The sequence below is a fragment of the Atheta coriaria genome, unplaced genomic scaffold, assembly GCF_025399875.1.
Source record: "Atheta coriaria isolate IRGN ID8LTWV9N9 unplaced genomic scaffold, Caltech_Dcor_3.1 hic_scaffold_3_pilon, whole genome shotgun sequence".
Taxonomy (NCBI): Eukaryota; Metazoa; Arthropoda; class Insecta; order Coleoptera; family Staphylinidae; genus Dalotia; species Dalotia coriaria.
The window spans coordinates 8,479,388-8,503,089 of NW_027045445.1; the positions used below are offsets into that span (position 1 = coordinate 8,479,388).

Genomic DNA, 23,702 nt, shown 5'->3' on the forward strand with positions numbered 1-23,702 from the left:
GTACTTATAGAACATTTTAATTAATCAAACCATTTCACTAAATGTAATCTTTTCGTGGCATGTAAAATGCAGAAACTAATTACTTGTAATTACACACCTTCATTGCACTTATACGTATTCCAAAGCTATTACGGTGTTAATTGGCTTAACGTAAGCACCCACGATAATCCATATATTACACAAAAAGAATCTGAAACCTAAGTTTAAAATAGACAAAACACTTAATGTGATAATAGTTTTATTATAGCACATTTAACAACAAAAGAAAAACAAAAACAATATTATAAAATCTAGAATCTCGTCCGTAATAACCGTGCCGCCGCATACATACTCCACACGGCGGCACTGCGTGTGTGTGTGTTTACAATTTTATTCATGTATCGGGCATTGAAAAATACAAATAGATATTACAATCGATAATAATACAAATGCACAATGCAATAAGTAGTAATGTATATAAATAGTATTCTTGTGTACGCATGTGGGCTGTGTCCATGTATATCAGTGTGTGTGTGTGTCTAATTCGTTAATAATTTTTGGTCTAGTTTATTCATTAATAAATTCCCTACGCTCTACGAGAGATGTTAATATCCACTAGATGTGAAGATGGATTTCCTTTTTATGTGTAACAAGTTTTTAAATCTTTTTCGTAAACATTATCGTTGAATGTAGGCAACCAACAATGCTGGTAGCCTTAAAATTCATTAAAAAGAGTCGAAAAGAAAGCACTATTCAGCACTGGATTTGATCATCCAATTTACTCGTATTTACAATGCTCCTATAGCTGCTACGCTCAATGAACCAATAGTTTGGTAGTTCTTTTTGTTTACTCTCAGTCCGTTACAAAAGTGATGGCTACTTGCCTTACAAACCAATTGAAATGTGTTTTACAACGTACATTAGGTACAAGCTATGCAACCAGTTTAACAATTCAAGTGGTGTTGTGTATATTAATGTAATATACGCGAGAAATCGATCGGTTCATCATTAGTAATTAGTTAATTAAAGCAAATCTCTACTGATTGTTCCGTTACTGCTTATCATTCAACCAATCAACACACGCGAAATCGGCGTGTGGGTGTATGTTTTATCTGTGTTGCTCTTGTATTCGTTTCATCAATTGTTTTCAATATATAGTAATATATGTATATAATTATATTTATATGTATATTGTAATAGTAAGTTATAGCATCTAATAATATGTGATATACAATCTAATAACGTTTTCACCTCTCTTCAAAGGTTTTCTGTTTAGCTTCATTTGTTTCAATATAATTTAATACGTTAATAATATTTCGTTGCATTATTACACAAGGTTATCTTCGTTAAAATGTACAATTTCGGTCTTTGTTGTTTCTGCATGTGTGTGTGAGTGCATACTATACAGATAAAATACATAACATAATCAATACTCATAGATCAATTAGGCGTATACTTGGTTGCCTACGTTTGCGCTAGAACAATCAACAAGTTCAATCAATTCAATGCTATTGAAGTAAACGAATGGACGAAGTTTTGATAGTTTAAACGTTGAATAAATATTTATGCTCAAATAGTTATGTGTTAATTTAACCAACAGGGTGTAAAAGAAGGTGCCTACGTTGGCCTGCTGTGCGTACTGCATACAATTCCGTGTCGATGACAATGAACATCATGAAGATGAAATTGATAATAAAAGATATCATATGCGAATATTATCAGCTATTAATGCTCTTTACTGTTTTAACTATGTTTATCTATTCTTTTTATCTCTATGTTAAACGCGAATGTTATGTTTGGTTTGCGTATGTGTTGTGTGTGAATAGGCTTCAATTGTTTTGTCGTGTACGCTATCAATATATGCAATATGTGCACGCGATAATCATAGTCATAATCGTAATGGGATATGGAACGATATGGATCTGGATGTGTGCACCATTATTTCCTGTTGAATATTTTTATGTGGTAGGCCTCGTTTCTTCGATTTTTTCGATGTCATAATTTGCTGCTTTTCCAAGGTAAATCAGGCAACCCAAATTGCAAGTTGCCATTTTGAAAAGGAGGAACATTCGACGCCACACTTGGAAAAACACGCGCTCTTTGTATGTATGTGTGTATGTATGAGATTGTGATGAATACGTCCTAGGCTCGTATATCATTAATCAACATGATGAAATCAGTCTTAATGAGGAAAGAAAGATGCTCTACGAGGTTTTGTAGCTCTCGTGATGTGTGGTAAGTTAAAGCCAGAAGCAAATCCTACTACACGATAAGTCGTTGAATTTTCTTTGTGTAAGTTCGCACGTTTGTTTCGATTTAGTTTTTCATTTACTTTGCTTCTACAAGGTCGACACAAGTTCGAAGGACTAAACGTTGAAAAGTTAAATACATGTGTGTGTGTGTGTCAAAGCATTCGAACAAACAATTATTTAGTACGTTAATATTGTCACGTTTTTAGCCAAAGAAATGCGCCGAATTTCATTGCTCGAATCGAATGGGCACTTTTGTTTCGCCACGAAATGCTCGCTTGTTTTAGATGCTAAAAATTGGCACGAAACAGACCTAAAGTGCGCCGAAAATGCAACAACCTAACGCCCTCAAACATAATGCTGTATATAAAGTTCGAAACTGTTACCTGAGTGTGACCCATCTGTTTTCTACCAAACGCGCGCGAGTGTATGTTGGGTTGCCTACGCATATAGATTCTTACATAACCTCGCATTTGTCCTTGGCGATACGGCTCGTAGTTTTGTTGCCCACCTGTAGGCTGACATTACGCGACTTCTCGAGGTTGAGCAGCTCCTCGAAGAGCTGCTTGACGTTATGGTTGGTCTTGGCCGACGTCTCCATGAAATGCACACCCCACTGCTGTGCCTGGCCTTGACCCTCGGTGGTGCTCACCTCGTGCAGTTCGGCACTCTCGTCGCATTTGTTGCCCACCAGCATGATAGGAATGGCGGTGAGATCAGGACCTTTCACCTCCTTGATCACCTCCCAGATGGGACGCAATTCTTCTAGGCTTTGGCGCGAGGACACCGAATAGACTAGAATAAACGCGTGCCCTTTGCTGATCGACAGCCGTTGCATCGCCGGAAATTGATGTGATCCAGTTGTGTCGGTGATTTGCAGTGTGCAGATGTTTTTGTTACAACTTATAACCTAAAACGACAAATATCACATAACCTATACCGGTAGCCTTCAATGTCAATGACATTTGAAGGTCAAAATGGCTCTCACTTGACGATAGGTGTCCTCGATGGTGGGAATGTAGCTCTCGCGAAAGGTGCCTTTGACGAAGCGCAGGACGAGCGAGCTCTTGCCGACGCCGCCGGCGCCGAAGACGACCACGCGGTAGTCGTTGCTTTGCTCCGGCATGCTGGCGACGCTCGTGCACGCAGTCGTCGTCTCCTCAATGTTGACTGGCCTGTGCCGCCTCGCGGGGGCACTCACTGGTAGATGCTGAAGAAACCGAGCTGCGGTTGTTTACAGCGGCGCGCGACGCACGCACACGCCATTCGGGCGCTTACTTAATGTCCGGCATGTTGTCCACCGCACAATTGAACAATCGGAATAACGGTGCCCACCGGTGAAACAATCGTCGTGTTTATCGCGACGCGCTTTTGTCTCGACGGCTGGTTGAACGGTGGGATGCTTCGATGTCGACGGCAACAACCACTGCGCGCACAGCGGTGAGGTAAGTGAGGCGGCGAGTGAGGCACCGTCGTCGCTGCCGCCGCCGCCGAGTGACGTCATTCGGCGTGATTGCGTTGCACCCCTTGGCGCGTGTATTGATTGCCCGCCACCGCTGCCGCCGCCCACGCGCACGGCATCTCGTAGCCGCGTCGCAACTATTTTCATTCATAATTTCAAACGACGTCACTCCCGGACGCGCACGTCTCAGCTTACTCATGAAAAGCAACTTTGTACAAAACGTATCAGTTGCTTTATTTACTATTTTGTTACTTGCGTATCATGACATGATATGGCTTGGCCAAATATTATTTAACTTAGAACTTTAAAATGTGTTTGGTTACGATATCAATTCATATTCCCCTTCATTATCACATTCCTTAATTATGCTCATCGAACTTTCCGCCTGCAGAACAATGATATCCTCATCCCCGGATGACGAATCCTCCGCTTCAGGGACCTCTTCAATTTCTTGCTTGTTCAACTGTTGAATCGGAGTTTTTTTTTCGCCCTGCAATTGCAGAAGTGGCGATGGCTGGTCGGAAGCGGAAGTAGAAGGAGCGCTGATTTGCTGAGCAGGCAGGGTAATATTGATTGTCCTTGGATTTCGTTTCCGCTCCTCAGTAACACTATTGCTATTACCTCCAAAAGAAAACCCTATTAGATGGAATAGATGAAAACCGAACGGACTGCCAAACATGAATGACAATAAAACACATCCTGCCATCAACAGACAAAACAAAAGTAGAGGTATAGCTAACGTCGCCGGAATCATCATGTACCAAGGCACTACACCTGCAAAGGTTAAACATTAAGGTTATATTTCTCAAGTTAGGTTATGTTTAGAAGTACTTACTAAAGACACCGGTGAGAAGCTTAGAGAACGCGTTGCCTAATTTCTCGGCTGGGGCAAGCACAAAATTACCAAACTGAGTACCAAAGACTTGAGAGGGCGGCACTGACCAGAAGAATGCAATGTCTTTGATTTTATGATATTTCGCACAATTATCGTGCCCCTTGAAAAGGTACGAGAAATATTGCATATAAGACATGTTCTTCACGTTGCATTCAGGTGGGACAGCATATGATGTGTGTACCAATTGCTCCAGCTCCTTTTCCTGTGAGGAAAAAACAAAAAACAATAAATTCAAGGTTTTAATAAAATAATAAGGTAAATATGAAATAAATCATATTCAAATGAATAAAATGCCTTACCTTCCACAAAAATATCCATGTGAAAGCAAAATCAACCAGATACATCAACCCGAAGAAGCATATCGCAGCTCTTCGCAAATTGAAATTGTTTTGTAGTACTTTATATAAAAACCAGAAAAGCAAACAGCCTCCCAGCACAAGTGCAAATTCAATAGTTATTAGTTTCATGTACAAATAATCTTTCCATAGAAATGCTTGAAAACTGTATGTGTTTTCCACATTGGTGAACATCTTCCCCAGTAACTTATCCATTTGTTCAAAATCTCCCGAAGTGGCACTATTTTGAATTAGATTCTCCAAGAAACTTTGCATAAATTTATAATCTTCTTCTAATAGTTGCACATCAAAATGGGCTCTATACACCTGGCCAGTGTTCAGCATAGATTTCAAAATCATATTAATTGTTCTGATGTAATATGATGTAATAGCTGATGGAGGGTATTGTTGAGATGAAGGCAGCAGAATACCATTTGATGGACAGTCACAAGGTAGTCTTGGATCATCTTCCATGCTGTACGGATCGATCCATTCTGTCTTACCATAAACATATGGTGTTACAGCTAATAATAAGCAAGTAAAAAATAATGAATTTAAACTTCGCGACATGGTCGCAGTTGAGGTTGTAACCGTTGCAACCGAAATTTTATTATGCTTGAGATTGTATAGCTTTGAGAATCACAGATCACATTATATATTATTGTACATAAGAAATAATCACTTTAAACGTTTAGATTATAACAGTTTACATTTGAAATATCGTGTATAAACTTGTATTATCTGGTAAGCGCACTATCTTCCATAGAAACAACGTGGGTTATAAATGCAACCGCACACATCTGAATGACCAAATATTCTGCGCAGTATATTTAAGTTAGGCAACTTACAATGCAGCGGTTTGTCTACATTTGCTATATTTACTTTAAAATCATTAAATTACTCACCATTAGCAAGTTGACACATGATTTATAATTAGTTTATTCTAATTTATGTTTAATGTTTTGTAAAAAAGACGTTAAAAGTTATTTTCTTTGGTATTTTATTTTGCTTTGTTTGTGTGGTTGCATTTGACGCATGTGCGCAAACAGCTGTCTACTGTCCGACATCAGCTGTTGTCTATTTACGTTTTGCGTTTCATGTGGCTCGTTCGACTGAAAACCTTCAACTGCTTCAACCGCTCTCAATGGAACAACAGTGCGACAAAATGGCAGACGTGAAAGCCCTGGAACATCCAACTCTAAAGGTATTTACACTTTCATTCACATCTACCCTTAACATTATCGATAATAATAATATTTTTCGCTGTATACAAAAGGTGCCTTACGAAATTTTGAATAAAAAATTTCGCACGGCGCAGAAAACGCTCGATCGCGAAGTCTCGCACGTCCAGACGGCCGCAGCGGATATCGAAAAGGGTATCGTGACGGGCAACATTCCGCCCACTGATCTTACCAAACTGCTCGGCGGTATGGTGGAGAAACTGCAAGTCCTCAAACGTAAGGCCGAGGAGAGCATCGCCGAAGAACTCCAGGCTACAAACGTGGTCAAAAAACGTATTGAGCATCTCAAAGGGCACGCGACTGTGACTTCCAGCGGGACTGTTAGCCAGGGCGCGTTGAATCAGTGGCGACGTCAACGTCTCGACCGAATGATTATCGAATATTTTCTACGCAATGGTTATTACAATGCCGCGTTGAAACTCGCTGATAAATCGAATATCAACGACTTGACCAATATTGAGATATTTTTGACCTCCAGAGAGATTGAGAAGAATCTCCTCAACCATAATACTATTAAGTGTTTGCAATGGTGCCATGAAAACCGATCAAAATTGAGAAAACTCAAGTCCAATATGGAGTTCAATTTGCGCGTGCAGGAATTTGTTGAATATATTAGAGGGGATAATCGAATGGATGCCATTAGACACGCGAGGAAATATTTCCCCTCCTTTGAGGAGGAACACTTGGAGACAATCAGAAAGGTTATGGCCTTATTAGCATTTCCTATAAGCACTGGTGAGTATTATTCATTAACTGCTTCAAAATTTAGTTTCGTGCATGAATTTTGAGTTAATTCTACTAGAAATATGAAAATATTGGTTATGTTATGTTATGATGCTTATAGAAATCGTCCAGTATAAAAAGTTACTAGACATTCATCGCTGGGATGAGCTGATTGAAGAGTTCCGCCAGGAAAACTACAGATTATATCAACTCGCGTCCCAATCAGTCTTCACAGTGGCCTTGCAAGCTGGTTTATCAGCACTGAAGACACCATATCCTTTTCTGCAATTTTATATAATCTAGTTACATTTCTAGGGATTTTTTTCTTTGATATTACCTTAACCAATGTTATACTCAGTGTTACACAGTGAACTGCGAGAGCAGAAACCCGGAGTGTCCGGTTTGTCAGAATTACCTGAACAAACTGGCGGAAGTCTTGCCGTACGCACATTGCTCACAATCCCGGCTGTATTGTTTCATCAGCGGCTTGCCATTGAACGAAAATAATCTCCCAATGATGCTCCCGAATGGTTATGTTTACGGTGAACAGGTTTGTAATACAAAGCTATGTGTGCATCATTGGTTGCCTATGTTTGTAATTTTTGACAGGCACTGGAACAAATGGCACGCGAAAACAATGGCTTGGTAATCTGTCCGAAAACAAAAGAGAGCTACCCGTACAAGAAGGTAGAGAAAGTCTACGTGATGTAAAATATATCACAGCTATAAGTTTATGAATGTGAGTGCAAGTGTAAAAAATGTGATTCTAGACTCGATAAGATTTTTTCAGAATATTATTTCTTCCATGACTTTTTATTTTTAACGCTGTCAATAATTCTTGACTGGCAACTAAGTTTTCATTTGAAATGTTTAGAAAGTAGATTTAAGTTGAAACAAAAAAAAAACTAAGGACATATTGTATAATATAAGTAATGCCTATTTGAAATCTTGAGATTTAAGCAGATTTAAGAAGTAAAATAAAAATTTAGACGAAATATTGTAAAACGATTCAAAACTTAACATTAACAATTCTTTCCTTATCCAGCGGGCGGTTTGTTTCTGGCCACATACAGCGTGTCCGTGTCTCATCCATGGCGATACATTTACAGCGTGTCTTAAGTATACATAAATATTTGTCACCGTATAATCTTGCTTATGATATGATTAATGATTTTTCGTTTTGATTATCCTAATCTTGGTGAATGAATGAATGAAAAACGTGTGTGGATACCTTAATTTAGGTTAGGCAAAAGATTTTACAAAAATTTTACATAGAAAACCATCTGGCAGTACATGTTTCAATAGTTTACGTGTTCTTGCTTCGTTTTTGTGCGGAATACAATAGTTTCGAGTGCGTGGTTTAAAAATTATTGTTTATCGTTATTGTGGCTGCGTACATATTGTATATTCAGAGACAAATTATTGTCTTGCCTTGCATTTCAATATTTCAGTTCAATTTGCATATAAAACGCTACCAGGTGCCATACACGGGTATAAAAAATATGGATTTACAAATTTTCGTAAGCGTTGGCATCCGAACTAAGATACAAACTTAGTTTTTCAAAACTTCGCTCTAGTTTTTCTACACCCTGTGTTTGGTTGTGTGTATATTGGATTGCCAATCTTAGTCGTGTCGAGGACTGTGGGTTGCATAACTTTTCATATACATCTGTTCACATCAATTTCACACTCACATCTTCAGTCGGTTCCCCTAATCATTGTAAAAGTTGTAAAACTTAAAACTTAACATTTACGATTTCTTTCTTCATTCTAAATCAACAATACATCTACTATACCAATTATCAACTTGATTCAGATTCATAATGATTGTTTGAGCACATTTTTCTCGGTTACGTTGGTTGGTTTGTTTGTTAGTTTTTTATGTTTGTGGAAGAACGAGGTATATCAAATAGTTGTCGTTATGGAAAACAACGCGAGTATAAATTCAAAATAATCAAAACATTGTGTACGCTGCGCTTCGGCTCGTTATAAACGTATCTGGAGTGTTTTCTCCGCGCCGTACACCAAACACTTGTGCTAGTAGCCCACATGCGCAATAAACCACGGCCAGATGAACGCGAAGCAGATTCCGCTGAAGATGCCTGTGATCAACGCAGCGGCGGCAAACATACCGGCCGTTCCTTGATATTTCGTTTCCACAACTCTGAAAATTAAAAATTTAATGTAGGCAACCGAGTATACACGAAGCAGCCATTTTGTTTAACTTACTTTGGCGCGTACATCATGCCCAACGAGCTGAAGTAACCACTTGTGAGACCCATAGCGGTGGCAATGAGCCAATACACCCAATCATTAGTGATGAGTACCGGAAGTATGCGCGTAACTTTATCAAGTTGATAGTTGCACATCAAAAAGAGAGGGATAAAAACAACCCTCAATGCAACAGGTATCCATAGATATTTCGGACCTGGAAATTGATAAAAACCAGCGAGGAAACTGCCCATCATCGCCCAGAAGTTAAACGTAAGGAAACAAACTACACTCTCAAAGTATGTGGTGGTCAGGAAAAAGTCCGGGTCGCTCATTTGAATATCTAAACAAAAAACGCACAAATGTAAAATCAAAATGGCGGTTGACACTTACCCAACCTACTTGCATGAACAGACGGGAAAATCGACAATGTGCAGAAGAACACAAAGAAGATATTCCACAACTGTGGCAGGCACTTCTTGAAGATATAGAAGTAGGGCACGCGCGTCTTTCGGCCGGAATTCTGCGAGATCTGCAACTGCGCTTCCTTCTGTTCCTTGAGTTCATGATGGCGATAGAAGCGCTGAAAATTGCCAATTTCCGGTGAGTGTGTTTCCGCCATTAGCTAACTAACTTACGTTCAGCGGCAGCGCAAAATAGGTGTCAAAGCAGACGAGCAGCACGAAGAGCGCTGTGATAAAGTAATAAATGGCGGACATTCGCACATTGGACGCGAACGTGTCGGAGAGGATGCGAACGACGGAGGTGAATGTACCGCTCATGTTTGAACCGAGCACCACGGCGCCGGTGTACTTGATTGGCAATTTCGCCGCCATGCCGAAAATTGTATTCTGGTAAATACCATTTGCCACTGGAATCACAAAAAAATAAAAACAAGAATTAAAAAACGCCAGTAGATGTCGCTACGGAACGTACTGTTTAATATAACGACAGAAACCATTGTAATCCAGAAGAAAACACCGGGCCATGATGAACTATCACTCATTGCCAGCGCAATCGTGAGGATAAAAATGACCACTTCGATGCTGATGCTCCACACGATACGCGTGGTCAAGTTGCCGCCCATTTGCACGAAGATGTTCATCCAGTTGAAGATCACATTGGGCACTTGTGCCGCAAAGGTCAAATACTGGAGGAAAATCGACGCGTATGCAAACTCAACATTACCGATGTATGCTTCGGAAAGTTTGTACCTTGTAAAATACTAAAAACAAAACATAAAAAATGCAAAATTTAACAATTTTGTGAGTTTCTAATGTAGGCAACCAAATAATCATATTTTTAAATACAACTTACACTGATTGCAGTGATGAACATATTCCACGGCATAAGCACACCGATGCCATGGATGAGGAAGGTGATGTACACCAGGTTGTATTTATCACGCGGCATGAACGTCTGCAGCGCGGCGTCGTCCATGTTGAGGTTCTTGAAGTTGAGCTGGTCTTCAGGCAGATTGTTCTCTTCCCATGACTGTTCGAAGCGCACCGGTTGCTGCGCCAGCAGCGTTCGCTCGTCGGCGTCTGCCCCAAGAAAAAAGGAACAAAGAAATTGGCGCGATGTTAGAAAACTGGTCGGATGAGAACCGGAACCCCGAAACACGCGCGCACCGTCGAGTAGGGATGGTCGCAAAATGAAAAAAGACTTCAACACAACGACGCCAACGAATGTGTCGCTGTGGCAGTTATCGTTATTCTACGTTCGTACGCGAAAAAATATGCTGACCACGCTGACCTGCTGCTTAATTCTCGCTTGCTTTATCAAGAAATTTCATATGCAATAATTGAGTGTCCAGACAGCACGGAATGAATTTGTTTATAACTCACATCATAACGATATTTAATCATGCTGCGCTGTCAGAATAATCTCGGGTAATTTAATCTGAACTTAGAATAAAAATAAGTTCAATAAACACAAGCCGCAATGAAAACTTGAGTAATCTGCGTGGTTTATGAGGGAAATAAAAAGAAGAATCCTGTATTACCGACATAAAACGAAAAATGTTTGCTACTCAAACAATTTTTCAATCGTGCAACAGGCAAGTTATCGATTCGTGGTCGGTCGTCAGAGAATGATTTGATTTTATCCAAGCGAGTAAAACCGTCAAGGGATGCTGGTTGCCTGCCGACGAAACGGGGTTAAATGTTGGTGACACCGAATTGGGACACGTCGCGCTGAAATAGCGCACATTATTAACCTGGATATTTCATTCGTTTTCCCATTGTGCCGTCGATATTTGCATTGAAAGCGTACTCAACAAGTCGGCGCTCGATCTATTATTCATCTGAGTTCTATTTATTTCGCATGCCGTCTGCTTCATTCAATAAATGATGGCTGTGTATGTTGGGTTGCTTACCAGTTTTTGAACGTATGATCTGCGGCGCATGTCCGTGCCCATTGTTGAGCAGCTCATGTCTCATATTTTGCATTTTTGACACAAAATGCAGAGATACTCTAGTAGTTGAATGTCTTGTCGTCGTCGACCGGGTTGTTGATGCAGTATCACAAACGCATCCACATCACTGTTATTCTGAAACAATACGAAGAAAAACAATAAAACTCTCAGCTTCGTAACTTTTTCCATGGAAAATCTCTAAAAATATCTCGAAAACGTGCTCGGAGGGATTTCTTTACGCGTTACAATCTATTATTAACTGGTAGCGGTCTTCTTTTATGCTCTTTGACTTTCTTTGATCGTTATTTCTGCGATTCAAAACGTTCAGAACCATTTGAAGTTGTGTAGTGTTACGCTACTGGTGCATTGGGTGTTGCCTATGATTGCATCTCTCTTTGTCGCCTGTTCACGCCCCGAAATCCGCTTTTGCTTTTTATTCTTTTTGTGCAACGCCGACACTTTTATTCCTATCTTTGCGTACTTATTTATAATGCGCGCTTTTTGTGCCCGCAACGCACGGGATTCCTTTCCGCGTACGTGCTTTATTTACGAGACCGGATTCCCTTTCAAGTTGCGTCGGGGAGTAACAACCGTGCGGTAAAATGCGGAGGGCGCACGAAATCTAGGCCACAAACGCAATTTTTCCACTCCGGTGGGTAGGAAAAAAAAAACGAACGTTTACTGCATTGCGTGAATGTCGTGAACTAATGAATTATGTAAAATTGTGCGCCATTATCGCGACAAAAGAACCACAACAGGTTGGATTATAGAGTTAAATTTAAGTGGTAGGCAACTTTTTATACTTTTTAAGTTAATATTTTTTTTTCAACGCACGGTTAATGGTAATATTATACGAATTAATGTGAAGTTTACTATTACAATACTGGTTATTTTTTCGTCTTTTTTAATTTAACGCGTAGTTTTTAATAAAAAGTTGCATAATTAATTTATTTTTTGTTTCTTGTAATTGCTATGTGTCGTATACGCCAATAATTCTCAATTTTATGTTAGAAAAATGAAAAATGCTAAAATTGCACTTTAGCGCCATCTCGATATGAATTATAGAACAATAAATGTCAACTTTAACCCCTCATTTAACCCCCTTCAAGTTATATTTTCGTAACAAAAAGTAGCCTATGTTATGTTCCATGATCCAAAATATCTCCATACCAAATTTTATCAAAATTGATTGTGTGAAAGCGTAGTAAATCAACAAACAAACCCACATACCAATTTATAATATTAGTTCCTATAATACATCGTTCCTAATGCAATTGCTGATTTGATTTTGTGAACTTGGTTGCATACGGTGAATTGCACATCACAATACACCATAATAAAATAATACTCTTATAGGCCTTCCTAATTGTATTACAATGGCTTACAAAGCATTAAAAGATTAAAGATTGACTGGAAATCATTACAGGGTGCTTAAATTAGCTCCCACAGTGAGTTAGTGAGTTTACGAGCAGGCGCGTTCTCAAAGCGTTTTGTTTGCGCTCCATTGCGGCGCTTTTGTGCCGGCCGACAATTGAACTTGTTTTCGAACAATAACCCCACAAACAAACAACTAAATTACAAACGCAATGGACAAATATGGACAAAGAAATCAAAGCATGGGAGTCCATTCAGCGAAACATTTATTGCTAGTGATAAAGGAAAAATCATAAAGGTTAATTTAGGTTAGAATACTGAGCTATTTGCTATTTCCTGAAATTTTTAATACTTAAATTAATTTATCGTTTTGTGTATAAGTGTGGCAAGGATGAGTTACGAACGTTATCTATTTTTAATGAATTGGAGCGTGGAACATATTAATGGTATTAACTAATATGCTTGAACTCTGTACCTATTGAGAAATTGAACATGAACACATTGTTGTAATTAAATTAGCAATACATTAGTTGTGTGGATGTGCTAAGAGATTGATTGATTCAATAAGATTTGATAAACATGTTTTCATATATCTAATGAAACATTGTAGCGAAATTGTAATAAAATTAATCGATTATTGCGTGTTTATGTCCTGATTTGAAACAAAATAAAGAAAAAACTACAAAAGTATTTGTAATTGTTTGAAATTGTAACGACACAATTGTTGATAAAAGTGTTGTCACGTAATAATTTTAATGATATTGGGGAACTATTGTAAATTTGCTGTAAAATTTTGATATTATCAAATAAATCATATGTAAATAATCGATTTTACCATGAAATTTGCCCAAAGATGGATATATAACGATTAGCTACCAGGAAAGTATATGATTTCAGACTTTAACATAGAATAATACGTTAACTAAAAATTTTTCCTTGCACGTGGTCGCCTCCATCATTCAATGCAATGTGATATATGAGTATCAATCACGTACCCGGATATTATTATTTGTCATATAATATAAAATATATAATTTGCAAAATATTGACAAAACACTTATTGATATTTGCACATCAAAACCAACTAAATACACACACTCTACAAACTATTTTTTAGATATATTAAATTGTTTGCTGCAAATATATGCAATTCGTTCAGTTTATCCAAAATTCCCAACAGGAAATAACATGTTGATTATTCAAACCAAACTCTGCACATGTGCGAATGAATACTCATTATTAAGCCAGCACGTACACCACTGACACAGTCGATTATATTATCATCATATTTGCCTTCACATAAGCTTTGCTACAATGTGGTCACATACAAAACTAATATTTGTGTTGTTGAATATGTAAATTAGTAAACGAGTCGTAGGTACTTACTTTCTTACTATCAGGAATGTATGTTCAAAAAACGGAAGTGGAACGACGGTTAGAATACTACAGTATCTAATATGTATAGCAATAACGGTTGGTAGTTACGCACTGACCAAAAATGTGCTTCGATCGTATCGAAAAATATTGCATAAGTGTATTCATATCAAAAAATGATTGATTGATTAGAGATACATGTATTGTCATTCAATTCAGGGCGATATCAATAATGTCACAATTACTTGAATTATGATAACGATTTTTTTGCGGTCAGGAGCATAGCTTAGGAACAATAGGAACATAAATTTTGTGATATATTTTTTCGAAAAATAAAAATTACTAGTTTTATAGTAATTAGAGCAGCATGTAACTAAAGTATTTTAGTCACGGTCTTAGCCGTCCGTGTTTAAAATACCACTTTTTGTGTCTAAAAACCGTAGCAAAACTGGTAGTTTAAAGGTGAAAGTAGAAAATATCAATTATTTTTAAAATTTTAAAGCCTAATTAAAAAATAAAATATACCCTATTCAATAATGCCTTATACCTAAACGAGAGTAATAATTTTCAGCAATATTTGCATATAACTGCGTATAATTTCACATAATTTCACAAGAATATGTCACTTTTCAAACAAGCTAGATTGCATTACTGTTTTTGTACACCACACTTAAAGAGGGAATTGCCTTGTGAGTAGTTTCAACGTTTATTATCGTTTAACACATAATTGGCAATTTTCCCTGGCTGGAATTTGCTGTTTATTATTCATATTTGCTAATAAAAAAAATTATTTCCAACAGTTAACGACTATTTAAATGATGTAAGTGAAATTTTTATTATTTTTATCAATTTTTGTCAATTTACTTAAAAACATTTCCGTATCCCAAAGGAAAATATTTGCGGAATTTATGAATCAGAACTAAGCGCAACATTACACAACCCAAGACTGAGATGAAATACTGCTGAAGTTTGTGGCTTATGTTGTTGATTTTAGATATTAATAGAAATAATGAGGCTTGGAGGCTTAGAAACTACTCTAGTTTCCAAAAATATTCGCAACAAGTTAACTGATACAACGAATTTAATAAATTTATAAGTACAGAACGTGGGGGAGTTGAATTATTATAACTGTTACCAGCGTTATCGCCAATCATTAGCTGTCAGGAACAAACTCGGACTCAATGGCAGACAATAAGAAGCAAAGCAAAGACAGCCGGCAAATATTTGAACCGCGGAGGAATCATGAATGAAGGCGTAAATGTGTTGTTACGTTGTTAGTTCACCTGCAATGCAACAGGTTTAACTTTATACGTCACAAACAAGAACAGCGAAGCGAAGGCGTTCAATATGTGTTATCATGCGTTTACTTCCGAAGGAACATGGCGTCATTTTCGACATGTATTCATTTGGGTTGTCTATAGTGAAGCAAAATAACATAGTTGCATTCAGTATCTCATGCGTTGTTTACACTGGTCAACAAAAATAATTATTTTACGCTCATTTAAGTTATATTTTACTTGTCAATTTATTATTTTATCTCTTGAATTGAATTATAGTTGAAAAATGTATAAATCACGTCTAGATTTATTGAAAAAAAGAATTTTTAAGTTGTAAAAATTTGTTATTGAAACAAAAGGAAAAAATTTTTTGAAGAATGTGGTTTTGTGATGCACCGAAGGCAAATGTGCAGGCTCAAGCTCCACTCCGTGACTAAAGCCCGTGACTAAAGTACTTTCTGAAGTTTTAAAGTAACAAATTCTACAATTAACACTTTATATCCAATAAAATAGATAATATTGAATTATCTAAGACACAATCAACTTCTCTGAGTAGTTTGTTTGTTTCTGTCACTTCTTGCACTCCCTTCATTAAATCCAATTACTACTTTACTCAAAACCTAAATTGAAGTGTCCACCATTCAATTGAAAACCAATCCCAAGTGATAAAATGCAACTACAGACGCGGACGGATGCCACGTCTCGACAAAGTTTAACTAACCGAAGAGCAATCTCATCAACTGGATAAACTAAATAAACTGAACACTGAACCTTAAATTAAAACAAATGTGAGTCAAGATATCCAGTCCATTCATTGATTCAAGTGCATACGTATGATATAAAGTCACAATTGTCCAAGTACTCTCACAATTCGAGAGTTTAATCTCAAAAAAGAATGTGTTGCAACGGTTGCTGCACTGCAAAGCAGCAGAGAATGGGGGATCCAGAAGAGGCGTGACTGGTTGTCTGCGCAGCGTGTAAAAGAGGCGACGCCGACGCCATCGACGCCAACGCAGAGACGCAGGACGCAGTATCGTGCAATTTAAAATTTAAATTTATTTTACGACGCAATGCGGGGCCGGCAGTTATTCCTGTAACCGTTGCATTGTATATGATAGTATTGTACTTACAATGAAACTTGCGTATTTAATTTCAAAAAAGTTATTTTAGACTATTGTTCGACTGATACGGAAATAATAAAAGTCAAAAACTAATAAAACACTTCTCAGATAAGATATATAATACGTTTGCACAGTGTATTTTTGCACGTAGCAGTAGCACGTTTACGTTTACAGTAGCGCAGAACTTATATTTCGTTTATTTTTAGATTTTAATTAATTACTCGTGAACTAATTAACGTATCTTAATTAATTCTTCAAAAATCTGTTTATTAATAAATTGAGAATTGAATTATAAATAATTGTTGTTAAAAATAAAATTTTGTCAAAAGTTACAGACAATTTTGTGAAAATTTTACGAAATTTGCCTTTAACTGTTAATAACTTTTCCTATGATATGATTAGATTAACCGTCTTTATGAATATGCATAGAGAATTTAATACAGAATATACTCTTGCTTGAATTATAATTTTAGCACGTATAGCTTTCAAGTTATTAATTAATAATTAATATAACCGGTGCTTCAAACCTCTTACGCTTGCTTGAAGCGATAATGGCAATTAGAAATTAATTATTAACTCATAAACCAATGAAGTTATATTAATTATTTTAAAAAAATCAATTCTTAATTAAATTCTACATCAAACTATAGAAAAAATTTTATTAATAATAACTTTAATAAAAAGTTACAAACCTTTTTCTAAAAATTTCACGTTTTAATACAAAATTTTAAACTTTAGACGCGAATAACTTTTTCATTATTAAACTTATAAAAATTATTTTCACGCTGGTAGAAAAAGAATTTAATTCTGAATCTATTACTGTAGAAATAATTACTTTTGCACTAAAAATCACTGAATAATTAATGAAAATACATCCCGATGGACCATCTCTTGCTAAGCAATGTGAAGTAACTTTATATTTTTGTTTTGAACGTGAACTATAAAGTTATTTTGAGTCCAGACACTCCAGAAGCATCTGCAAAGCTATGCGCGGGGTATAATTCGTTTAAAATTAGCTCGTCGAATAGACGCACACTTCGAAAATGTCATTAGCGACTGTGACTGCATTTACATTCACGTTTTACAGTTAGAACATAACAATTTATGCGCCACACCGGTTGGGTGAAATAAGTTGCTAGTCGGTGTCATCTAACATGATAGACGAAGCAGGCATACGCGTACATATCAGGATCGGCAAGTTTCTTAGGTTGTGACTTTAAACCAGAAATTATCACTTCACATTCGACGCGGTGCTGTCAAGCGTAGGCGTGCTTTTTTAACGACGTTGAAGCAGCAATTCTATGAAATTTTATAATAAAACTGACGCAGAAACAGAACGTAAATTGCGGAAGTTGTTTTATTTTTATCATGTGTGTGCTAAAAACGTTTTATACGACTTTTTTAGAGTCCAAGTGTGGAACGTCATACGTACAATATGATTGGACAGTCATAGACACCACCAATCAAGGGAGAGAGACGGCCAAGGCCGTGACTAAAGTACTTATATCACATAGTAATAGAGAAATGCATACAGAATTAAATTCTGAATCTAAATTTGTTAAAATCTGGTTGATATTTTTTTTAAGTTAAGAGTTACACACAATTTTGTATAACAATTTTGTATTTCAAAAAAAGTGAAACTTTAAGTGATTATAACTTTTGCAGAAATACCTAAACAAACAGTATTTTCATGAAATTTGATGTTGAATTTATTTCAGAATCTATTTCTCAAATCATTTTAATTATAACTTGAATAGTTCTTGAGTAATTAATAAATAACTAGCACAAATGCATCATCGCTGTGTCCGCAGCAAGTAAAACTTAAGTAAGACTTATTGTCGTTTGTAATACTACTTAATTATTCAAAAACAAACAGTCTTACATTAATGAACTTTTCACAATCTTATTGATTTCTAAATTCTCAATCTAAAAATAAAATTATTGTATTGATTCAAGTTCTATATTAAAAGATACAATACAAAAAAAGTGTTTTTACGTTTTTTGTGAATTGAAACTTTAATTGTTTATAACTTTCGTTGCAATAATGCAACAAACATCATTTTTTCGTAGTATGATGTAGAATTAAATTCAAAATCTACTACTGAAAGAATCGTAATTCTAACCTTTATAGTTTTCGAGAATTTAATAAAAATCTAAAATATTGCACTATGCATACTTTTGACCACTACCATTAGCAACAATGAACATGCATTTTGTAAAAACGTGAACAAAGCTTCCGTCCACGTGACCTAACACAAAGATAAGTACTAAAATACTACATTAAACCCAATCTACAACTAGTATATTCCTCTATAAACATTGTTCAGTACTTTTGTCTAAACGCTTGCCCACCTGCAGTCATAATTATTTTAAAATTACACCTTATGCATCATGCGATTCAATTTGACGATGTAGTCAAATTAAATCCACGCAAACTCTGTGAGCATAAGCATTAAGCATTAAACATTAACATGTTAAATAAACATTTCCTAAAACTCTGTACATAAAAAACTCTGGATTCCCAAGCATTGCGTCAATGACAATCTAAACATAAATATTAAATATTTATCAACTACTGCAATATGTACATACCAACACAATTTTGTCCGTTTTTTTTTTTTTCATTTCACTCTAAATAATTTGGTTTCTTTCTGGGATATGAGACCGCAAACCCGTGATCGTGATGAAAAACGCGTCTGATTCACACGGCGCCAAGGGAAAACCGCATGAATAATTCCTGGATATCGATTTACAACCAACATATGTTCGCCATCCTTGCTGGTGCAGGACACGCCGCACTTTCGCTTCATTTTAAAATATTTTAGGTTAGTTTGGGGAATTGTCTAATTTAATTATTAATTTCACGAGAACTAGGTGAGGTAATGTAATTATTTTTTCAATAATAAATTAAACATTAAACGGATAATTTATAACCTTAAAAATTAATTAGAAAAATTACTTTTTTGAACAGAAATTTTCAAAAAAAAAAATCTGAATTAAATTTTTACCTTTTTGCTTTATAATTATAAAGATAAATTATTTACTTGATTGTATATTAAATATTAGTATTGCAACCCATTGTGTTGTCGAGTAATTAATAAAAATGTAAAAATATCAAACAAATCTTGTTTTTGTTTTTTGTTTTGTCTTCAGAACACATGCACTCCCATATTTACATGTTTACAAAAGATATCATATAAACATAATTTGTATAATCTTCAAACTAGAATAAGCAAACGCAAATGTTAATGCGTACTATCTTTGGAGTGTGGTCTCGCCTTATCAAAATATTTTAAGCCGGCCTAAATGCACATACCTTAAGTGTAATTGTTGCACGTTGTGAGTGTTGTTACCAAACGACTGCTGCATCCAAGAAACGGAACTAAACTAAAATTTCCGATTAAGCGATGCACGTGGTTTCGGCGTCTCTCATCGGCCAGTCTAACAACTATGATACATAATCACAAACATGAAGCGTTAGAATTCTGAAGGTCGTGGATACGCGCCGATGCTCACGACGTATAAATACACAATGCACAACACAAAATCGAAAAATGAATCATCCAACCGGTAACGTAACCGTTGTACTTCTTGAATCTAACTCGAGTTACTTGCACTCCGAAAGCGCAAGGGCCACTGTACGCGTTCGGGCGCCACAGCCTGCGTGCCCACTGCTCACTCTGCCCAATCTTTACTATAACTTGCGTTCGTGCAGTCGGCGCATGCGCACTGAACCCGTCTTCGAATACTTCGGGTGTTTTAATCTGCGTTACCACGGACAGCATAGCATAACTCTGCAAGGGTGAGGTAAACAACACTCGGTGGATTGTAACGCGGCGTACCTGAGTTGTGGGCTTGTCGCTTGGTTCAAGAAACGCAAGACACGAGAAGTCGATAAACTTGAATGCATAGCACCCACGCCTCTTAAACCCGCAGGGAAGGAAGAAAATCGGGGAAAAGCAATGCGTGAGCCGCATGTGTTCCGTGATCGCAAAGTAAACAGGTTTTTCTTGCACAATCAGCAATATTTTTGATTGTATAACATCTCGCTGATGTTGTTTACTTAATATTTGTATAAAAATCATGCGATATCACTAAATTAAACTATGTAGTCTGTACATATTACCTAATATGCATCGGTGTGATGGTTAACACCAGGTTTCGGTTTGATACCGATTGGTTTTCTCCATTTTCTCAACGAAATTCTCCGCTTCCTGTGGCGTAAGACGACCGGCGTCAGTCGCCACCGTTACGAATGCATCACGCACAGCGCGAGGCATATTTTTCGAATTTCCAGCGACCAGTACGTAGGCGCCTTCCTCCGATAACAACTTCCATAAAAACCCAGCGTTTTCAATGATTTTATGTTGTACATAACTAAAAAATATCACTGTTTTGGTTTAAACATTCAATATACTTGTATAAACTTACATTTTATAATCCTGATCCCGACTGAAAGCGGTCACCAGTGTTATCTTGCCATTTGCGTGCAGTTTTTCTTCGTCTTCACACACGAAATCTTTACCACGATTGCGACAGCCGAAGAATAACACGCAATTGTTTGGTCGCGCTGTGTTTGCTTGCACGCGTTCGAAGATAAAGTTCTTGAAGGGGGCGACACCTGTGCCTGGTCCCACCATTATCACTGGCGTGTCCTAACCTCAAACATTCGCATACTGTTACATACTGATGCAGACTAGGTATTATTCATTATTTACTTACGTCTGTTGGAAATTTAAAACTACCTTTCTTTACCCATGCACTCAACTTGGCGTCTAGTTTCAAATCAGCTAAATAATTGCTGGCTAAACCTAACCTTTCTTTAACCAACTTTGTTTTATATCTTACAACCGCAACTAATATATGAACTTCGTTCTCGTGGTATTTACAACTCGATGCGATTGAAAAGTCGCGAGGTTTAATCGCTGGCAGCACTTCAAACAGCATTTCTTTGGTTAAGTTTTTGGTCGCGTGGCGGAAATCTTCTAAAACTTCGGTGATATTCCTGCGTGGACGATTGCAATAGTTGTATAAATCGTTTTGGCCTTCTGCGGTGGTCAACTCTTCGCATTTTTCCTTCTCTATTTCGCTATCGGTGAGTTGGCCGAGAATTTCGAATGTGCGTCTTCTTGGTATTGCAGTGAGGTCGAAATATTCTTCACATAGTTGTTGGAAAGTTACTTCGTATTTCAAAAACTTTGGGATGGGCATTTCATGAGTGGTTTCGGTGATTTTGAACAACGTATCCGGCGGGATATTGACATTATTGTCTTGTAAAATGCGTTGAAATTCAGCTACTTGCGAGGGTAGATTACGAGGACGCAAGACTAGAACATCGCCAGGGGAGTATTTATGTCCAGGGCAAGCGAATTTTATTAGACGAACGTCCTAGAAATTTAAATTTAAATTTAGGTAGATGTGGGTAAAATTAATTACAGTTTCTTCTTTGTTCAGTTTTGTTTCTTCGGAATACTTTAAAACTAAAGAAAAAGTGGGATCTGTGATTTTAAAATTTCAATTTTAAATTTGCTTATCAAAATTCAATTAAAATGTATTATCTATCTCTGTGTTACTAGAGACTGGCTTAGAGTAACCTAATGTCTACGACTGTATTATTGGTGACCCGCAAAACGTGGTGGGGGTAACGTGAGCGTGATGGCAGCAGGTGTACCTGCTCGATCGAATCACAAGCCCCCACCCTCCCCCCACCACTTTTCGCAGGTATAAAAGGGCAGCGCGCAGCAGCCAAAGTGCTCAGACGTGCCTGAGTCGTCCTGCAGTCCAATCGCAGATCTTATGGTTCGGTCCTCGCTCTTTGGATAGCTTAGGTTCGCGCATATGAATATTTATTGTAAATCAAATATACATGACTTCTTAGTAGCGCGACTTATATAAATATATAAGTAAATTTAATAAAACATAAATTAACTTACTTGGAAATGATCATCACTTGTCATCCGAATATTTTCCTTCACAGCAACATCAAACTCATTCGATGCTCTTGTGGAATAATAAATAGATTGTTGCTTATATGCACCAGCTGCAGAAGGTTGCAGTAATGTAGAAGACACATTAAACCTAAAATAATAAATAAAACAAGAAATATAAGTCTAAAAGCCTAAAAAACGGATTTATGCAGTACCTTGGTATAACCTTTTGATTCTTTTCTAATACATGAACACCTTTTGGTAGTGGATACTCCAAAAGCAATGCTTTCCACAAGTCATCAATCCATGGATCAGCAACTGCATCATATCCCAACTCATGTTGGTCGTCTCCTAATCCCAAAGGCACAAGTGCTTGCCCTCCCAATTGCTGCAGACGTTTCTGTAGGCGTTTGGCAACAAAGTTGTACTTTACATAGCTTGAATCACCCAGACCCAAAATGGCAAACCTTTAAATCATTAAAAAAGCAAATTAAAGTGAATTACAATTTTAAAATTATAATTTTTATCTTACTTTACATTGACTAGAGAATTTCCAGGTAGACTCCTCCGCAGCAGGAATCGCCAGAAGTTCCGCATGTTGTCGGGTTCCTCGCCCTGTCCGGTAGTAGAACAGATGAAAATCACGCAGCGCTCCTGAACGAGCTCAACGACGTTGTACTCGTCCATTGAGCATACTTTACACGCGAAATAAAATCGTTTCGCTTCACGCCACAACCGCTCGGCCAAATCTTGAGCATTGCCAGTTTGCGAACCGTACAAAATCGTAAGCTTCTCATTTACAAACGACATCTTACACGAATATTCAACAAATAAAACTTCTTTGAGGACTTTGCACTTGTATTTAGCAATATCACAAAATCGCAAATATAAATTAATGGTTTAAATAAAAACTTGAATAAACGCCACGCTTTTGTTAAATATAAGTTAGGTCTTATGAAAAATGCGTTGTTAAATGCAATTCTAATTGGAAATCAAATGAAAATTACGTTTTAATACGATGCATGATTACAAAACATTTGACTTACTTTGAGGTTAGGAGACGAGACCATATGAGTGTCAGTCAGGGAAGGGTATTGTAAATGTGGAATGAGTAAAAT

At 37.0% G+C, this 23,702-nt stretch overlaps 4 protein-coding genes across 8 annotated transcripts; 1 reads left to right on the forward strand and 3 right to left on the reverse strand.

The window, feature by feature from the left end:
- Window positions 1-221: 221 nt before the first annotated feature.
- Window positions 222-3,762, reverse strand: LOC135789791 (GTP-binding protein Di-Ras2). The gene is made up of 2 exons (XM_065299808.1): window positions 3,217-3,762; window positions 222-3,138 (listed from the first exon to the last, which is right to left on the reverse strand). The coding sequence occupies exons 1-2, from the start codon at window positions 3,352-3,354 to the stop codon at window positions 2,686-2,688; spliced, it is 591 nt and encodes a 196-aa protein (XP_065155880.1). The 5' UTR covers window positions 3,355-3,762; the 3' UTR covers window positions 222-2,685.
- Window positions 3,763-5,990: 2,228 nt separating this feature from the next.
- On the forward strand, window positions 5,991-7,879 carry Kaz (E3 ubiquitin-protein transferase Katazuke). Its single transcript, XM_065299809.1, has 5 exons — window positions 5,991-6,124; window positions 6,197-6,896; window positions 7,006-7,156; window positions 7,239-7,434; window positions 7,494-7,879. Exons 1-5 carry the CDS (start codon window positions 6,065-6,067, stop codon window positions 7,593-7,595), a joined length of 1,209 nt encoding a protein of 402 aa, XP_065155881.1. The 5' UTR covers window positions 5,991-6,064; the 3' UTR covers window positions 7,596-7,879.
- On the reverse strand, window positions 7,661-20,917 carry Ent2 (Equilibrative nucleoside transporter 2). 3 transcript variants are annotated; one of them, XM_065299805.1, is made up of 8 exons: window positions 20,784-20,917; window positions 11,473-11,646; window positions 10,413-10,639; window positions 10,032-10,320; window positions 9,734-9,966; window positions 9,498-9,678; window positions 9,114-9,438; window positions 7,661-9,048 (listed from the first exon to the last, which is right to left on the reverse strand). In XM_065299805.1, exons 2-8 carry the CDS (start codon window positions 11,543-11,545, stop codon window positions 8,922-8,924), a joined length of 1,455 nt encoding a protein of 484 aa, XP_065155877.1. In that variant the 5' UTR covers window positions 11,546-11,646; window positions 20,784-20,917; the 3' UTR covers window positions 7,661-8,921. The 3 variants fall into 3 exon arrangements, with proteins under 3 accessions (XP_065155877.1, XP_065155875.1, XP_065155876.1); XM_065299803.1 differs by lacking the exon at window positions 20,784-20,917 and adding an exon at window positions 19,974-20,339; XM_065299804.1 differs by lacking the exon at window positions 20,784-20,917 and adding an exon at window positions 14,272-14,410.
- Window positions 20,662-23,681, reverse strand: LOC135789787 (NADPH-dependent diflavin oxidoreductase 1). 3 transcript variants are annotated; one of them, XM_065299800.1, is made up of 7 exons: window positions 23,631-23,681; window positions 23,117-23,199; window positions 22,800-23,051; window positions 22,591-22,735; window positions 21,380-22,045; window positions 21,089-21,312; window positions 20,662-21,034 (listed from the first exon to the last, which is right to left on the reverse strand). In XM_065299800.1, the coding sequence occupies exons 1-7, from the start codon at window positions 23,652-23,654 to the stop codon at window positions 20,806-20,808; spliced, it is 1,623 nt and encodes a 540-aa protein (XP_065155872.1). In that variant the 5' UTR covers window positions 23,655-23,681; the 3' UTR covers window positions 20,662-20,805. The 3 variants fall into 3 exon arrangements, with proteins under 3 accessions (XP_065155872.1, XP_065155873.1, XP_065155871.1); XM_065299801.1 differs by having other exon boundaries at window positions 23,122-23,199; window positions 23,631-23,669; XM_065299799.1 differs by lacking the exon at window positions 23,631-23,681 and having other exon boundaries at window positions 23,117-23,624.
- Window positions 23,682-23,702: the final 21 nt, after the last annotated feature.

What these genes read in the sequence shown, in the direction of transcription:
- Kaz (XM_065299809.1), top strand. Translation starts at nt 6,065, where the DNA reads ATGGAACAACAGTGCGACAAAATGGCAGACGTGAAAGCCCTGGAACAT. An exon ending in AGCATTTCCTATAAGCACTG is followed by an intron (nt 6,897 to 7,005) that starts GTGAGTATTATT and finishes TGATGCTTATAG; the next exon opens with AAATCGTCCAGTATAAAAAG. An exon ending in TTATCAGCACTGAAGACACC is followed by an intron (nt 7,157 to 7,238) that starts ATATCCTTTTCT and finishes CCAATGTTATAC; the next exon opens with TCAGTGTTACACAGTGAACT.
- Ent2 (XM_065299805.1), bottom strand. Translation starts at nt 11,545, where the DNA reads ATGCAAAATATGAGACATGAGCTGCTCAACAATGGGCACGGACATGCG. An exon ending in TTTCCCGTCTGTTCATGCAA is followed by an intron (nt 9,439 to 9,497) that starts GTAGGTTGGGTA and finishes TTTTTTGTTTAG; the next exon opens with ATATTCAAATGAGCGACCCG. An exon ending in GGCATGATGTACGCGCCAAA is followed by an intron (nt 9,049 to 9,113) that starts GTAAGTTAAACA and finishes TTTAATTTTCAG; the next exon opens with AGTTGTGGAAACGAAATATC.
- LOC135789787 (XM_065299799.1), bottom strand. Translation starts at nt 23,394, where the DNA reads ATGTCGTTTGTAAATGAGAAGCTTACGATTTTGTACGGTTCGCAAACT. An exon ending in CAAGTGATGATCATTTCCAA is followed by an intron (nt 22,046 to 22,590) that starts GTAAGTTAATTT and finishes TTAAATTTCTAG; the next exon opens with GACGTTCGTCTAATAAAATT. An exon ending in CGGGATCAGGATTATAAAAT is followed by an intron (nt 21,035 to 21,088) that starts GTAAGTTTATAC and finishes GATATTTTTTAG; the next exon opens with TTATGTACAACATAAAATCA.
- LOC135789791 (XM_065299808.1), bottom strand. Translation starts at nt 3,354, where the DNA reads ATGCCGGAGCAAAGCAACGACTACCGCGTGGTCGTCTTCGGCGCCGGC. An exon ending in TCGAGGACACCTATCGTCAA is followed by an intron (nt 3,139 to 3,216) that starts GTGAGAGCCATT and finishes TTGTCGTTTTAG; the next exon opens with GTTATAAGTTGTAACAAAAA.